This window comes from Hemicordylus capensis, chromosome 2, assembly GCF_027244095.1.
Source record: "Hemicordylus capensis ecotype Gifberg chromosome 2, rHemCap1.1.pri, whole genome shotgun sequence".
Taxonomy (NCBI): Eukaryota; Metazoa; Chordata; class Lepidosauria; order Squamata; family Cordylidae; genus Hemicordylus; species Hemicordylus capensis.
This window is the reverse complement of record NC_069658.1, coordinates 415,562,248-415,578,780: the sequence shown is the minus strand read 5'-3', so window position 1 is coordinate 415,578,780 and position 16,533 is coordinate 415,562,248. Positions and strand designations below refer to the sequence as shown.

The window sequence follows — 16,533 nt, the reverse complement described above, 5'->3', positions numbered from 1 at the left end:
AGTTGAACCAAGCAACAAACTGCATGAAGGACAAGCAGTGTGTAGGAGAGTACTGAGCACCAGGGAGCAAAAACAAACAAACCCATTTAACACAGAAGACTCTTCAGGATGTTGTTTATTGGCTGGTTGGAAGCAAACCATGGCCCATTCCACACAATGGCCAAATGTCATCAGGGAACTGTCACTATTATGGGGAGATCAGGAAGCACCAGAAAGTTTTACAGTTGTTCCGAGTTTCTTCCAAATCTCCCTGTACCCTGTTTCTTCATGGGGGTGTGGGATAGAGTGGTCACCTGGGCATATGCCATCTTTCCCCAAGCTAGACGTGGGGTATAGGCAAGCCAAATTGTAAGGAAGGCTACTCTGGAGAGCCAGGATGCGTGGACATGCTGGGACAAAGCACACAGTGGGATCAATGGGGAATTAGCATAATACAGTGGCAGGAAACACAGAATCCAGTCTTGGGTGTCATTAACACAGAGGGAAGAATTAGCACCAGGAATTCTTAGGTCTGACTAGGAGTATGGGAAATTGGCAACATGGCTATCAAAATTAGGGGAAGTCAGCATCAAAGCCCAGGAAGGAGGCCCATTTTTCAAAAGCTATTATCCAAGAGGGAGAAGCGACCTACTTCAGCCTCAGCAGTGGGACTCCACAAAATGCCAGCACCATCCTACAATGAGCTCTTCTCAGGACATACTTGAGCAGCCTGATCCCATGCAGAATTGGGCATGCCTAGCAGAATACAATTGCAGCCTTAGGCTGCCATTCTTGGCATACTTCCCTGGGGACTGAGCTCCAATGATCACAATGGGACTTACTTCTGAGTAAACATGCTTAGGATTGCATTGTTAGAGGGCAGAAAGTATTAATGTGGCTGCAGCTGCTCTTCCCAAGGGAGGACTTTACAAACATTGCCTTATATTCATACCTCTAAACATATTGAACCCAAATCATGCCAAAAGGTGTGTGGGGTGGGATAAGATTAAGTATTAATGGGGAGCTCTCTTCTCTTCACCTTGAACACCAACACTGTTATGCAGATAAACAAAGCAGCTCAAGATTATCTTCTTGTGAGTTAGATGCTCACCCAAACCAAAGTGCCTCCATCCTAAACCACCAGTGGCCCAACATTATGGTCTGCCTTGAAAAGCAAAAGAAGTGGATATGTTCATGTGCAGTAGCCCCTGCACCAGTTTAATCAGGATAGCCAGACAGGATTACATAATGCAGCAGATTGCACTGTCCCTGTGTCTCCTGCCCACCCCTTCTATTGATCCTGCTCTCCCCACCTGTTATAGCAAGTGGGACTTGGGTATCACCTCAGGGCAATTTGGGAGAGGAGAGTAAGCAGAAAGACCAGAAAGGGACAGGCAGGAGAAACAGCTTACACAACACAAGGTTTAGTTGCGACAGCCTCAGCAGCCCCTTCAAGAACCCCCAAAGTCGGGCAACGACTTTGAAACCAACACCCTTGAAATCAGTCCAAGTTTGGCTTCCAAGTAAACATGCTTAGAACTGGGGTGCCATGTGAAGTTTTGGTTATAACAGCAGCAGGTGACAAAATCTGAGTGCAAAGGGTGGGGGGACTGCAAAAGGATTTTGAGTGAAAGACAAACTCAGTAGTAAGATGCCAAAAGTGAGCCTAAGCTTGCAAGCATTTAGATTATAAACCATTATCTCAGTAACACACTTTTAAGTGAAGACCAAAACTTTGAGAGCCTCCCAAAGTGTGGGGAAGGAGGACACGGCAGAGACTTTCTCTGCAACCCAGAGGAGAACATGCAAGGGAAAAATGAAGATGTAGCTGCCCTGAAGAATTCTATTACTAAAGCAGCAATGATCAATGGTGCATAGCTGATGTTTAAAAGAAGACTAGACAAACTCGCAGAAAACAGAAAACATAGCTTTGAGATGGATGATCACAGTGTACTTGCATCCTAAAGTTTATCTAGAAAGAAAGAGAGTATGAACGAGCACACTGTTATTAGACCTTCTAAGCAATTTTAATATCAATTTCATATAGTGCTTTTGGTGTTCAGAGTATTTCATATGCATTAGCTCAGTCACCCTTGCAATATACCTGTAAAGTAGGCCACTGTTTTTAACCCCATGTTGGGAATGGGGGGCTGAGGCTGTGAGACAGCTTGTCCACGGTCACCTTTGGCAGATGTGAGATTTGTACTTGGGGATTTCCCAGTTCAGTCTCATGCAGCATAATCCCAAGAACATTCACTCAGAAGCAAGTTCCACCAAGCTCAGTGGAATGTGCTCCCTAGTATATGTGCTGAAGACGGCAGCCTTATCCACTTTAAATCATGGATAATTGATTGATGGATTAAGTGCCATCAAGTCGGTGTCGACTCTTGGCGACCACGTATGGATACACCATTTAAATTGTAGGATTGTATACCAAAATGTAAGCCACTTTGAAAGGCTTTGAAGTTGAGAGTTGCCAGCTTTTTTAACAGCCCTGCTCAATCTCAATGCCAGGAAACCTCCATCTGCTTGAAGCTGGCATGCCAGACTACTCTAAAGGGCCCAGAAGCATGGCCAGTAGCAACTCTCAGAGATATTCGTTTCACATCAAATGCTGGGAAGTAATTTTGAGCCAGCAGATGCTTTTGAGAAATCAACATGTCAGCTTTCAGGTTGTATCCATAGCATCCTCTAGCAATGTCAATGAATTAGCTGAAGCAGGAAGAATATAAGTGCAAGTGAAAGGAATAATTCAACTGAAAATGACATCAAGGGAAAGCTTGTGCCATCCTTGGTATGGTTTGGTATGCTTGGACTGCAGTGAGATGGCGAGGGATTGATAAATTACATTACAGGCAGTTGTGTTGTGTTCCTATATACATAAACAAGCATCCTTTATGTCAGTTCCATGTGGGTAGGGATTATGAATGACAGGATGCTCAGGTGACAGGATCCCAGTTTGTGTACATAAGCCAAGTCTAAATGCTCAGGACAAGCCTTATGCTATGAATCTCTTCAGTAACTCACAAAGTATTTTGGCCTTAGCTTCCCTGGTTTCTCCATAAGGGAAAGGGGCTACTGTTTTCATTAACCATATGAACCAAGTCTAAGGAGTTGTTCTGTATCAAGGCAAAATAATGTCACTTTAAGGCCACTAAAGCAGAAACAAATTTACCTGGGAGCAAGTGCAACTGGATTCAGTGGGACATACTTCCCAGTAAGAAATAGTTGGTTCAGACTGTAAGATTGTCATTAGGATGCTTAAATATGGATAAAACGCCACATGAATCAAGTGGAGAAAAGTTTCCCTCAGGTAGACTGGCTTATTTTGTTTTGAGGAAGGGATTACTCTAAAGTATGTTTAAAAAACTAAATAAATGCAGCTAATGATCTGTGTGGTTTACATTTCTCTTGGGTACACTTGAAGACTTAAGTGGTTACAAACTTGATTTAGGAAATTCTCAGCCCGAGAACTCTTGGGAATCCCTGTAAGCAGCATTTGGTCTCAGCAGTCAGCAAAAGAAACTGGCCTCAAGGTCACCATGAGCAGTAAACAGATTGTGAGCAAGCTGTTGGTCCTCTTTGGTATGACTATGTTGGTGTGCCTATTCAGACTTCCTAGATGTCACGCGTTTACTAACTACAGTGCATGAACATCTGCAGACCAGATCATTGTGGTCTGAATCCAAACACATCTGAAATATCTGTGCCCAGCCTTGGGCTAGCTCACATCAATGCCCAATGCTTTGCTGAAAGACAGCTCTTTCCCTCTTTCAAGACAAGACTGGCTGAAACTGGACCTTATAGGGCAAAATGAGAGACAGTAGAAGAGCCAAGAGGCAGTGGAAGAAGGCAGGATGGAGAAATCCCCACTCCCCAGCACATGTGTGGTTATTGCTGGGATCACAACCAGGCTGCCCCCAAGAAGGCTAGAGGTGCACATAAGGAGAGAGCTGGCTTAGGAAGCCTGATACAGTGTGGAAAGGCTGCTGGAGGTCAAGAGGTATCGTCATCATTGTAAGTAAGGCCAGTGCGGCTTTGTGGTGGGGGACACAGGGTGCTGTGGCTGGGAATTCTACACATGGGTTAGCTTGAGTGCCCATCTCCCTGGCTTGGGGCAGGTGCCTGGTGCTGCCGACATCACTTCTCTATCTCAGCTCTCTGCTCTTTCCTTGATTCAGTCACCACCTGCAGGGGACACAGAGACAGGGTCAAAGCCCACTGAAAGGGACAGACGTGTCGGACCAATACTTAGCTGAGAACAGAATGAGCCCGACCAGTCCATTCACAGAACCATAGACAAGGCTGGGTGTGTCCCACAGGTCTGGGCAAGTGGCACACAGGCACTGGATTTGGTAAAGGCATGCAAAACTCAACGTCCTGAGAACCTCTCGAAAAAGGAACGTTTCTACACCTGAGCGCTGCACATACGGATTTGACCTGTGTGAACAACACCTTGAGAAATCTCTGGAGCTAATGGTGCTTCGGTCCATTGCAAATGTTCTTGCCCTTCCCCATGACTGACATATGCAGAAAAAATATGCAAAACAAGCTCCTATATGCAAACTTGCACGGCATACATAATTTCTATCGAATCTAGAGGGGCTAGGGCTGTAGCTCAGGGGAAGAGCATCTGCTTTGCATGCAGAAGGTCCCAGGTTCCATCCCTGGCAGCATCTCCAGGCAGGGACTAGGAAAGACTCCAGTACTGAAGACAATACTGAGTTAGATGGACCAAGCGTCCAACTCAGAAGTATAAGGCAGCTTCCTGTGTTCCTGTGAACCAAATTATTTTGTTAGACTTGTGTTTTTCTTTAGTGAGGCAAGTACACACAAGAGGCAATCCAGTCCCAACTCTCCACAGCAAGCCAGAGACCACCCACCTATTGCCCTCCCACAGATAAAGCCCAATGTGCTGCAGAAAAAGGGGCAACAATATGCACTGGGATACGGTTCTTTGGAGCAAATATGAATGTCGGATGCTGCCTTATACTGAGTTAGACCATTGGCTCATCTAACTCAATATTGTCCACACTGACTGGCAGCAGCTCTCCAGGGCTTCGACACCGGTCTTTCCCTCCCCGATCTGGACTAGGCAGGGATTGCACCTGGGATTTTCTGCATGCAAAGCAGATGCTCTGCCACTGAACTATGGCCCCTAATGGTAGAGGCCCAATACCTTTGGATGACATCAGCCTCATGGAGAAAGATGAAGCCCTAGTGGACCCCTGCTTCCAACCAGAGCCTACCCTTCCAGTTAGCTCTAGGCCTGGACTTGATTGTCAAGATGCCTTCTACTTAAGACCACAAGCATTGAGCCCTGCGCTCCTCTCTCCCATTGGGAAGAGAAAGCAAACTCACCTCTCCATCTCGGGTCTCAATGGTTTTGATCAGAACGGTCTTCCTAGTGTGGGACTCTACAGCTGGCTCCGGCTCTGAAACTAAAAGGAAGAGAGACTATTGGGAGGAAGGACAAGCAGCTCTGAGATAATCCGCTCCCCAGGTAAAAGACTCCAGGCAGAGACTGGGTGAGATTAGAACCACCTAGAAGTGAAAGAATCTCTTTGCTCATCCCTAGGGAAAGCAGCAACAGCAAAGACTAAGCTCAGACTCCCTGTTTTGAAAAGGGAAGGGTGGGCAGGCAGGATTCTCCACAGCAGAGTTCAACATAAAGCAGTTTTGGGTGGGATACAGATAAACAATACAGAAGACCACACATGCTCACATTCTCTCTCTCTCTCTCTCTCTCTCTCTCTCTCTCACACACACACACACACACACACGGCCACATATATGTGCCAATGCCACAAAGATTTTTTTGTGTACGCTCTTCAAAAACCCACATAATGCACACCCAAAAGCTTGCACAAACACACAACATGTATTTGATACATCCCACAGGGAGCCACAGCTTACCTGTGGTTGTTTTGATATTGAAGGACGCCATGGATTGGACAGGCATTGTGATCCTGCAGGGAACACAGGGTCGTGAGCATAAAAATAACCCCTAGCAACCCAGTCCCTCAACACTCTACAAGCGCAGAGACTGTCTCTGCCCTCAATAAAGAGATACACCATGCAAAGCTGGGGGGCAGGCGGAGAAAAGTCCCTGCTGGCTGCCCCACCCCCATACCCACCTGCTCTCCTCTCCCTCTAGCAGCTTGCGGTAGGTGGCGATCTCAATGTCGAGGGCCATCTTGACATTCAGCAGGTCCTGGTACTCGCGCAGGTGCCGAGCCATCTCTTCCTTCATGTGCTGGATCTCCTGCTCCAGCCGTGCCACCGTGTCCTGATACGAGCCCATCTCGGCCCCATATTGCTCCTCTACATCCCGCATCTGCCTCAGCAAGGCTTCATTCTGGGGAGGAAAATCACCCAGAACCAGGGCCTCAGTCTCTAAGCCACAGCCCGCTCACCTTGACTGAAACCCACCACTTCAGACCCTGAACTTCTGCTCCCAAATTCCCAAATAAGTGAACATAAGAACAGCCCTGCTGGAGGCCCATCCAGTCCAGCATCCTGTTTCACACAGTGGCCCACCAGGTGTCGCTGGGAAGCCCAGAGGCAAAAACTGAGGGCATGCCCTCTCTCCTGCTGTTACTCCTCTGCAACTGATATTCAAAGGCATTCTGCCTCAGAGACTGGAGGTGGCCTCTGAATACCAAGTGAGAAGTGATGAGCCTGCAAACATTGAACTAATGCAAGCACTGGCCTTCTGAAAAGAGGTCTGACACCAACCATCCCAAAACTGTAGCTGTGCTAGAGTTGCCTCTGATTTCCAGCTGCAAAAGGGACACAGTCCCATAATCAGAACAGTGTACATTCCACAACCAACCTTCAACATTTGGCTTTGGACATGGAATTCAACATTCTGATTGCCCCAACATTCAATATTTTAAGAAGCAGGTTGATCTTCCCCACTCTGGCCACCACCACCACCACCACCGGCCCGGTTTGGGCCATTGTAGTCCTTTCTCTGCCTGTTCTGGGCCACTTTGTGCTTGTGGCTGCCACCACCATTTTGGAGGCTGCCATGCATGCCCACTGGGCATAGGGGGGTGTATTCATTCATAGTTAGAACCCCGGACCGGCTCAAATTTGAGCCAAACCAGGGGGGCATGTTCAGGGGTGCAAAACTGAACATGCCCAGTTTTGTTCAAGTCCGGTCTGGACTTGAACCAAGCATACTGGTTTCATGCACACCCCTAGCACCTAGAGCTCCTGTCTGATGGGGAAATCCCCCAAGGCACAGCGCTTATCACATGGTGCCTTGTGGGGTACACGGAGGCCAGGAAAACGAGTCCTGGCCTCATGCTGGCAGGAGCAGTGCAGATAGTCAGCTGTGCTGCTCCTGGCAGCACAGGTCATGTAGGCTTGCACGTCGCAGAGGCACAGTGGGATCATCTGGGAGAAGGTAGGTTGAACCCCACCTTCCCCCCTGCCCACACGGTCGTGTGAACAGCCCCAGTATTGCCTCTTGCAGACAAAAACTATACATGCATTTATACACTTTGTCACTGAAAATTCCTGGACCGAGCATTGAAAACAGGTTCCGGAGCCCAGGCTCAGGCAGAGAAATAGGCCTCCTGCAGGTTGAAAAAGAGCCTATTCCATCCACGCATAAGCTCTGGCATACTCCTATGGTCCAAAGTGGCAGCACCTCACGTCGCAAAGCAGAAAGCTCAGCAAAGATGGGATGCTATCAGGGGCATAAGACGACTGGTGGTGGCCCCTCCTGCCACCTGCCGCAGTGGAGGCCCCGCACCAACCATGCCCCCCGCATCAACATCAGGAAGACACTGACCAAGGGGCGTGGGAGCCATTGGGCCCAAGAGGGTTAGTCTCTTCCAGCTGGCAAAGCGAGCATTTGTTAGTCCATTGGGTGCGCTTCTCTCCCCTTCCAGGCCCAATGCCACCCACACCCCCTATATCAGGGGTGGGGAACCTTGGCACTCCAGCTGTTTTTGGACTACAACTCCCATAATCCCCAGCCACAGAGGCCAATAGCTAGGGATTATGGGAATTGTAGGCCAATATCTGCAGGAGTGCCAAGGTTCCCCATCCCTGCCCTATATCATCATACTTCTGACGTTCCCTCAGGAGGCATGGCCAGCCAGCGTGGTATAGTGGTTAGAGTGCTGGACTAGGACCGGGGAGACCCGAGTTCAAATCCCCATTCAGCCATGAGACTTGCTGGGTGACTCTGGGCCAGTCACTTCTCTCTCAGCCTAACCTACTTCACAGGGTTGTTGTGAAAGAGAAACCTAAGTATGTAGTACACTGCTCTGGGCTCCTGGGAGGAAGAGCAGGATATCTAAAAATGTTTTGTTTTTTTAAATTTGGACCCTGCAGCCAGGGAGCACTTTGTTCCCTGGCTGGATGTCACTGCGGGGGTACCTGGGGGGAGCAAGAGAATGCAACCCCTGAGACCCACCCCCACCCCTTGCTCCATGGTGGCTAGGCCACTGGATGCCACGCAGCCGATTCCTCGGGGCTCAGGCGGGAGCTTTGCCTACTCACGGTTCCTTTGAGTCCATCCACCTCGCAAGTAAGACTCTGGATCTGGCGGCGAGATTCATTCATCTCCTGCTTGGCCTGGCGAAGGGCCTCGTGGTTCCGGTTGGCGGCATCCGACAAGTCAGCAAACTACAAGAAATGGGGGGGGGGGCATCACGAGAAGGGAAGGAGCCTCCAGCTCATCTCCTGCCCTGACTCACTCAAGAGTGTGTGTATGGGCAAACACAGGACCCGGCAGGTGGGATTCACAGCCCAAGCCAAAACAGTTGTTTTAAAAAATGAGAAAGCCGCCTCGGGATGCTGTTGCAATCTTGAGCAGAGGCGAGGCAGCCTAGATGGGAGGGAGAAACCATCTGCCCCCCTGCCATTTCCCCACTCAACACACAGCCTCATCCTTCTATGCACCCTGTGGAGTGTCAGGAATAGAACTCTCCCTCTGAATAGCCTAGTCCAGGTGCCACGGTTACATTTCTAGGCATCATGGCTCCCGGGCACCCGAGATCTGTCAAGCCTCGAAGCAGGCAACAGCATCCCAGGATCACTGCCTGCGGCTCTGCTATTATTCCACATCCCAGGCTGCCCGCCTTCCCCAAGAGCCCAAATGGAAAGAGGAACCCACCCTATCTGGAAAGCAAGATGGTGGGAATATATTGAGTGCAGCTGAGAGCAGTATCTGGCTTCCCAGGAGAGAAGTTAAGGCTCTGCTGCTGCTGCTGCTCAGGATAGCAGTTCTCTGTTTTGCTGGCTCATCCCTCTCAGCCCTTCCCTACGGTGCCCTCCCCTGCCTGCCCCTCCAGTCTGCTTAGGTCCGGTACAGGAATGCACAGCAAGCATAGGGAACTGCAGCCAATCCTGGCTCCCTGATACGCATCTCTATCTGATACACGAGTTTGCAAAGACACAGTGTGCTGCAATCACACATCTCGTGTTCAGGTGTCCCTATGAAACCCCTTATGTGTACTCCAAAAAACACAATCATGTGCAATGGCCCTTAGAGATCAGCATGCCAGCATTGGCAGGGCAGGAGCTTCTGAATACTTCTGTTCAGAGGTACCAGTATTCAGCATGAGGCAGGAGCTCTGGGGGGCCAGAGCAGAACCCTAACCCTGAGCTTCTGAGATGGGGTTCAAGTAAAACTTCTCCCAGCTTCTGCTGCCATGTCCACAACTGCACCACGTGCCTGTCAATCGACCTATCTATACTTGTATTCTGGCCATCCTCCAAGGAACTTAGGGCAGTACACACGGGTTTTTCCATTATGACGCCCTGGGCTGGTCAAGGCATGCCATGCTCTGCCCCACCCTTCCCTGCTCTCACAACCCTCCAGCTACACCCAATTGAAGGACCTTGGATTTGTACCACTCTTCGGACTCCTGCAGGTTCTTGGCAGCGATGCTCTCGTACTGGGTGCGGATGTCTCGCAGAGCGGCTGTCAGGTCTGGCTTGGCTTGCTCCACCTCCACTTGCATCTGCTGTTGGCTGTGCATGCTCACCTGCATGTCATTCAGCTCCTGCAGGCATCAGACAGACATGGAGACGTGTCAGAGTCAGACATATGCAGTGGCAATCATACACACAAGGCCAGGCCACATCATGAGGCGCACCAAGAAGTACATCCACTAGTAGATGCACGCCCGTTATACAGAGTGGCCATCACATTACACATAAGGACAGTCCATACAGTCAACATTAGGATAGGATGATTTTCTCACTTACCTTGTTCAGAAGCTGGGGATGGAATCTGAGTAGGGCGCGCAAGTCCTGCCCAGCTGGAGCTTGAAGGATGATCAAGCTCCCCGTCTCCAACCTTGTTTTTATCTAACACCCAACCGAAAACCGAGAGCTCGCCCAGCTCCCGAATTAGGGTAGGTGGCATCTCCACTCCTAATGTTGATCATGTGAACTGCCCTATAGTGATGTACGCAGCACAGAGAGGGCAGGCCACAAATACAACGCAAGACCTGTGAATCCACCATACACCATAGCACCTATACAACAGGGCATCATGCCCACCAACAGAGAACGCATCAAACAAGCTGAAGAGAAAGCAAAAGGTTTGGGAAAGAAAGTCTGCTATAATGGAAGGGTTTATCAGCTGGATCAGTCCTGCAAACCGATGTCCATAATCCTGGATGCATGTTCTCCTGCTCCCAAAACCAAAGATGGGGCTGGGGATATATGTAACTGCGGTTCTGCTGTTCACCATTAGATGGAGCACAAGCAAAAAGTTATCTTACAATTCTGGAGACTGACCACAGAAGTACTTTCAGCGGGATTCAGCTCTGCAACCACTCCCTCCCTACCAGGTAACTCCCCAGGTGGGTCATTTTCCATGACCTATGAAGAATTCTACTGCCTCCCCTACAGCCCTGACCACTTTCCCAAAGCTGCCCCTGTTCCCAGCAAAGTTCCACCACTATGGCTAGCCATTTGGTTGGGGGATCCCATTACTCTTGCCAGGTGAGTCCAGGATGCAATCCCCAGCCCTATGCTATAAGGGAAGGTAACCAGCCCTATGCTATCAAGATGAATTTCCCACCCACCCAATGGGATGAGACATCTTTAGAAGGTTCTGCGGGATTCCTGAAACCCTCAAAACCAACCAACTAAGGGAGGCTTTCTGAGGCCAGGCACCGGGAAGGCAAACATCTCCCCCAACCCAGATGCCAGTGCCTTTATTCCTCCTACCTCCTCATGCAGTTTCTTGAGGAACTCAATTTCATCCATGAGGGATTCAATCTTGCGCTCCAGCTCCAGGCGTGAGAGGGTAGCGTCATCCACATCCTACCATGTCAGGGGAGGAGAAACAGAAGAAGATTCAGAGCCACCACAAGAAGGCTGTGCGTTCCATGTGTACTTAAAATGCATAAGCGACAGAGAAGGGCAAGGCAAAGCAAGCCATAGGTTCCTAGTCCCATGCACTAGGCTAGCAAGGGTGGAGGCAGGTGGAATAGGATTCTTTGGTTTAGCACTACGGACAGCATCCAGATTCCAGAACTGGCATTCAAGAACTAGGCTTAAGCCTTGACAACTTAACTGACACAGGTGAAAAATGCTGAAGCATGCATGGAACAAGGGTGGTGGGGGGGTGGGGGAGAGGTGACACCAGAAAGTGCATCCATGCATGAGTGCGAGAGAAAGGGTAAGAAACTGAAAATGCTAGAGCAGGGGTGGCCAGTCTTAGACTCTCCAGAGGCCGGGCTACAACTGCCATCACTCTAAGTATTGGCCATTGTGGCTGGGAATGACGGGAACTGTAGTCCAGCAATATCTGGAGAGCCTTCAGTTGGCTACCCCTGTGCTAGAGTCTTTGACAAGCCTGGCAACAAACAGGAGCGTGCCACTCCCCCTTGCTCTGTTCCAATCCACAGGTTTACTCACCTTGCGGAACAGAACCAAGTTATTCTCGGCATCTTCACGCTTATGCAGCTCTTCGTCCAGCCTGCAGGGGGCAGAGAGCAACATGGAGCTAGAAACAGGGCTCACTGTAAAGCTAGTTATACCAGTGATCTTCACTTTTTCTCAAGTAAGGTCCACCTTGGTAAAAGGCCTTCCGTGTGAGAGCCATTTCCCACTGTGCTGATCTCCGCACAGTGCTGTGTGGTTGTTTTTTTTCCCCAGTGCTGGGACAGCCCTTTAAGAGAGATGGAGCCCTCCCTGAAGGAGCTCTAGGAGGAAAACACTGGGGAGGGCTACACCTCCCAGCAGCCTGTGCACACCTTCCAAGATGATGCAGGGGCTCAAGAAGGCTCTTTTCCCCTTCAAGGGCATAGTGTGCCAGTGGTCCTCTGTGAGCATGGTCATCTCTGCATGGCGCCAGGGGAACAGTGCAGAGTATTCAGTGCAGAGTTAACACTATGGCACTGAAGCCTTACAATGAAGATCACTGAGTTATACGTTGCCATCTTCATTTTGGCTGCACTGCCCAACTGCAACCCCACTACACCCACATTATGCCCTCTGCACTACCCCACACACTCCATTGCCCTTTTTTCTATGCCTGAAATTGTTTGTATCCCCTTCCTGCCCTTTGGACTCTGCTTTCCGAGGCCAGGCTGGAAAGCGGGGAAATAAGCAACACAATATATAATAGCTTCTGACCATATTCTTCCTTGCTCGCCTCCATCATTCCTACTTTGTTGCCTATGGTCTCAGTAGGAGTATGTCAAGCAAACATTTCCAGTTGCCCAACACTTATTTATTACTATGGGCTTCATGCTGCATAAACTGGGGGGAGGGCCTGCCCAAGGGCTTATTTGCATGAGATGGTCAATACAGCATTAGGGGGAGGTGGCAATAAATTGACATGCAGCAGGAATGGGGAGTTTTGGCTGGTAGAGGAGATGCAGGTAAAGTGAACTTAAGGCGATTCTTCTAGAAGGGCTTTGTTGAAGCTATATATGTAGACTTTGGCTGCAATTCCATGTTTTCAGGTCCTCTGGATGGATAGTGCACCCTCATCCATATTTGGAGAAATGAGAAGATTCTTCAAGATGCAGGCCACACCCTTTTCTTCTGATGCATCTTCTCAGATGCATCTTCCAGCCCCACCCTCCACTCTTGGGCTGGCTGACTCAGAAGGTGGCAGGCAGGAGGAGGCGAGGCAGCTCACTTTGCAGGCATAAAAGGACCACACCCAGTCGCTCTTCCAGGCTCCAGCTCCTTCTGTGTTTCTGTCCCCTTCCCTTCCTCCACTGCCACCTCCATCTGTCACAGCATGAGCTATGCTAGGATGCAGAAACTCCAACCCCAGCCCACAGTGCCTTGGGGAATGCAGTCCTATGACTTTCATCCTATGAAATCTACCCTCTCCCCTTGGAAGTTTCATAGGGCTATGATTTCCAACAAGAGGGGGGTAGCTTTCAAGCAAACCACACCAGTATATTTTCTAAAAGGGAACAAAACCATGGAATAGAGGAACTGTGGGATTGGGGATGGATCTCACACCCCCTGACCTCAAAATGTGCTGCAGCTACAGCACTGCAGAGCCATCCATATGGAATCCATTTCACACATTTCCATGCCCACTTGCACAAATGCCACCAAATCACTGCAACATCACCTCATACTCAGAGTTCAGCCACTAAATGGATTCTTCTTGTAGTCCCTTACTACATTTCAGTGCTTTCATAGGAAGCTGCTATCTTCTGAGTCAGACCGTTAGTCATTGTAGCAACTGGCAGGAATTTTTGTCAGCCGTACATATCTGAAGATGCTGGGGATTGAACCTGGGACGTTCTGCATGCTAAGCAGATGCTCTACCCCTGACCTACAGTCTCATCCCCATCTCTCTGTCAAATTTCAGAAATAGTTATCTCCTTCTCCCTGCTCCATCCAGACAAGATATGGATGCCACAAAGCCAAAGGAGGGGGATCCAAACTTTGCCAGAAGTCCATCCCTCTCACCACTCTCTGCCTGTTCCCTGCAGGCAAGGTTCTCCATTGCCCCCCACGCCCACATGCACCACACCCTTGTCACTCCACTCTCTTGCCTCAAGGACCAATCAAGACTTCTTTTCTGTGCATAATAACCCTCCTGGAATCTCATTTCTCCAGCCATCTTCTTTTACCGAGCAGCCATATTCCAAACTCTCTATGGTAGATTTCATATTCTGAACAAGAGACGCCCCTTCCAAGAGTTATGGATAGAGCACCACTTCCTGATCACTCTTTAACTATAGTCTATCTACAATCTCCACCTAGAGCTAGAACATAAACGGAGGGGGGGGATTGCTAATTACCCTCCGCTCTGGGGAACAGAAATCCTGGCTCACACACAGCTGCTCCCTCCCTAAGCCACTTGCCTTCTCATTCTTGTCCCAAAGTTAAAGTTAAATGCCTAGAACTCTAGTCCTACCCTGCTTTAATTATTTGTCCTTTGCAAACCTTTTCACATCACCACTGCGGATAGAGCCTGGTTTTTAGCCCTGGATACCAGGGCTACTGTTCTGCAAGCATCAAAACCTTTTCTTCTCAGAACTGAGGACAGACCTGGGCTCCCAGTCCACTGAAGTCCTATGTCATCAGAATTCCCCTCTCCCATCACCATTAAAGTTTAAAAAAAAAAAAAAAAAAACACCAACCCAGAACACAAACAAAACACTTCTGATTATTAGGCAGCAATTTGCCATTTGTACTATACTCAGTTGAAACATTCACTCTGTGTGTTCAACAAAGGATTACATAAATAATAGGATTTTTATGCATTCTATTTGCTTTAAGTGTTTTATTTTTCCGTGTTTTGTTTATGGAGGAAGTTGCAAATTAAGGAAATAAAGAGACCAAGGGGGGCCCGACTCTCCTCTGTACCCTCCTGAAACCATCCATCACTAGACTCTGCCAAGTTCTGCTCTTAGTTAGAGGCATGGTTCAACTATCCCCCTGCTGTAATGATCAAGACACCACCACCCCCAACTATCTCCTCTTTGGAATCCAGTCCCAGGCTTTTAAGTGCTAATTCCCAACTTTAGCCTGCTGCAACTCACTAGATCCCCTCCCCCTTCTATTTGCAAGAAGTCCGAGAGCCCCGAGTACTGGGATGGGGCTGTCATTCAGAAGCAGAGCAGCTGCTTTGCATATAGAAGGTCCCTCCCAGGTCCAAGCCCTGGCAGCATCTCCAGGTAGGGCTTGGGAAGATTTTTGCCTGCTGCCAGACAGTGCAGAGAGACAGTACTGAGCAAGGACCAAGGCTCTGACTTAGGAGAAGGCAGCTTCCCTGTGTTCTTAGAATTCTCTGCTGAACTCAGTTCAGTCTGAGAACAGCAGAGGTGAGAGAATTGTAGCCGGTTTCCGAAGAGAAAAGTCTAGAACTCGAGCCCACCTGAAGCTCCTCCTTCCCATGGCGGAGGGAGAGGAGCGGAGAGGAGAGAGAGAGACTTCTCAGAGACCTCCTCCTCGAGACCTGCTTCAGAACGGAGCTTTGGCCTTCAAAATTGATACTAGGGCCCGAGTCCGGCCTCAAATTAAGCCCTAATAAAGGAGGAGCTGGCGGCGGCATTGGCTCTCCATTCTAACCCCCTCAGACCCTTTGCTCCTACTACTAAAAGGAGGGCTTGAGGACTCCGCCCTCCTCCGGCCCCACCACCTATTGCTTAAAACCTGTTACTACCCGAAGCCTCAAGTTTCCATCCGATCCAATCCCCGAAGCAAGCCCGGTCCTTGCGGCTTCCCATGATCCCATCCCAGAGGAAACCCGGGCATCCTAGCGGGCGCCGCCCCGTCCCGTCAGCCCTGCTCACCTCTGCTTGAGGGCGGCCAAGTCTTCGGCCAGGTTGTCCTTCTCGACCTGCAGGCGGTCGCGGTCCCTGCCCAGCGCGTCCACCTGCCTGCGCAGCTCGCGGAGCTCGTCCTGGAAGAGGTCGCCGGCGCGGGTGGGCTCCTTGGCGCGGGCCTGGCCCAGCTCCGCCAGTAGGGCGGCGTTCTGCGTCTCCAAGTAGCGCACTTTCTCGATGAAGCTGGCGAAGCGGTCGTTGAGCTCCTGCAGCTCTTGCTTCTCGTTGCTCCGCGTGGCCAGGAACTCCTGGTTCAGGGCATCGGCCACCGAGAAGTCCAGCTTCTCCGTGCTGTAGATGAGGCGGGGCGCCACCGGCGTGCTGGAGCGCAGGATCAAGGCGCCGCCGCCCCCGCGGTACGAGCGCAGACCGGGCGAAGGCGTGTTCAGCAGCCTCGTGGTGGAAGAGGACGAGGCCAGGCGGGACGAGGCGTACGACACCGGCGACAGCATCGGGGGCGGCCCGAAAGTGCGGCGGTACGAAGTGGCGCGGATGCTGCTGCTGCTCATGATGGCGGCGGCGAGAGGCAGGTGGGCTGGGCTGGTACTCGGGAGCAGGCGGCGACCCTCGAAGTTTCTGGCGGGGAGAAGAGGGCGCCGGCTGTGGGGATGCGGCTTTAAAGGCGCCCGGGTCGCGAAAGGCGGGGAGCAGCAGGCTCCTCCTCTCTTGGATGCGGCCCAGAGCCCCGCATTGCAGCCCTGTCGGCGGGGAAGGGGAGCCTCCCAACCCAACCCAACGCGCCCTGGAAAAGATGCTCCGCCGGGGC

General features: G+C 50.3%; 1 protein-coding gene across 1 annotated transcript; it reads right to left on the bottom strand.

Moving 5' to 3' along the window:
- Positions 1-85: 85 nt before the first annotated feature.
- Positions 86-16,425, bottom strand: PRPH (peripherin). The gene is made up of 9 exons (XM_053293778.1): positions 15,735-16,425; positions 11,878-11,938; positions 11,185-11,280; positions 9,843-10,007; positions 8,500-8,625; positions 6,117-6,337; positions 5,896-5,948; positions 5,341-5,420; positions 86-4,167 (listed from the first exon to the last, which is right to left on the bottom strand). The coding sequence occupies exons 1-9, from the start codon at positions 16,274-16,276 to the stop codon at positions 4,120-4,122; spliced, it is 1,392 nt and encodes a 463-aa protein (XP_053149753.1). The 5' UTR covers positions 16,277-16,425; the 3' UTR covers positions 86-4,119.
- Between the last annotated feature and the right edge of the window lie 108 nt (positions 16,426-16,533).

Excerpts from the sequence above, each read along its gene's own strand:
- PRPH (XM_053293778.1), bottom strand. The coding sequence starts at position 16,276 with ATGAGCAGCAGCAGCATCCGCGCCACTTCGTACCGCCGCACTTTCGGG. Across the intron at positions 5,949-6,116 it reads CTAGAGGGAGAGGAGAGCAG|GATCACAATGCCTGTCCAAT; the intron begins GTGGGTATGGGG and ends TGTTCCCTGCAG. Across the intron at positions 5,421-5,895 it reads CAATATCAAAACAACCACAG|TTTCAGAGCCGGAGCCAGCT; the intron begins GTAAGCTGTGGC and ends TCTTCCTTTTAG.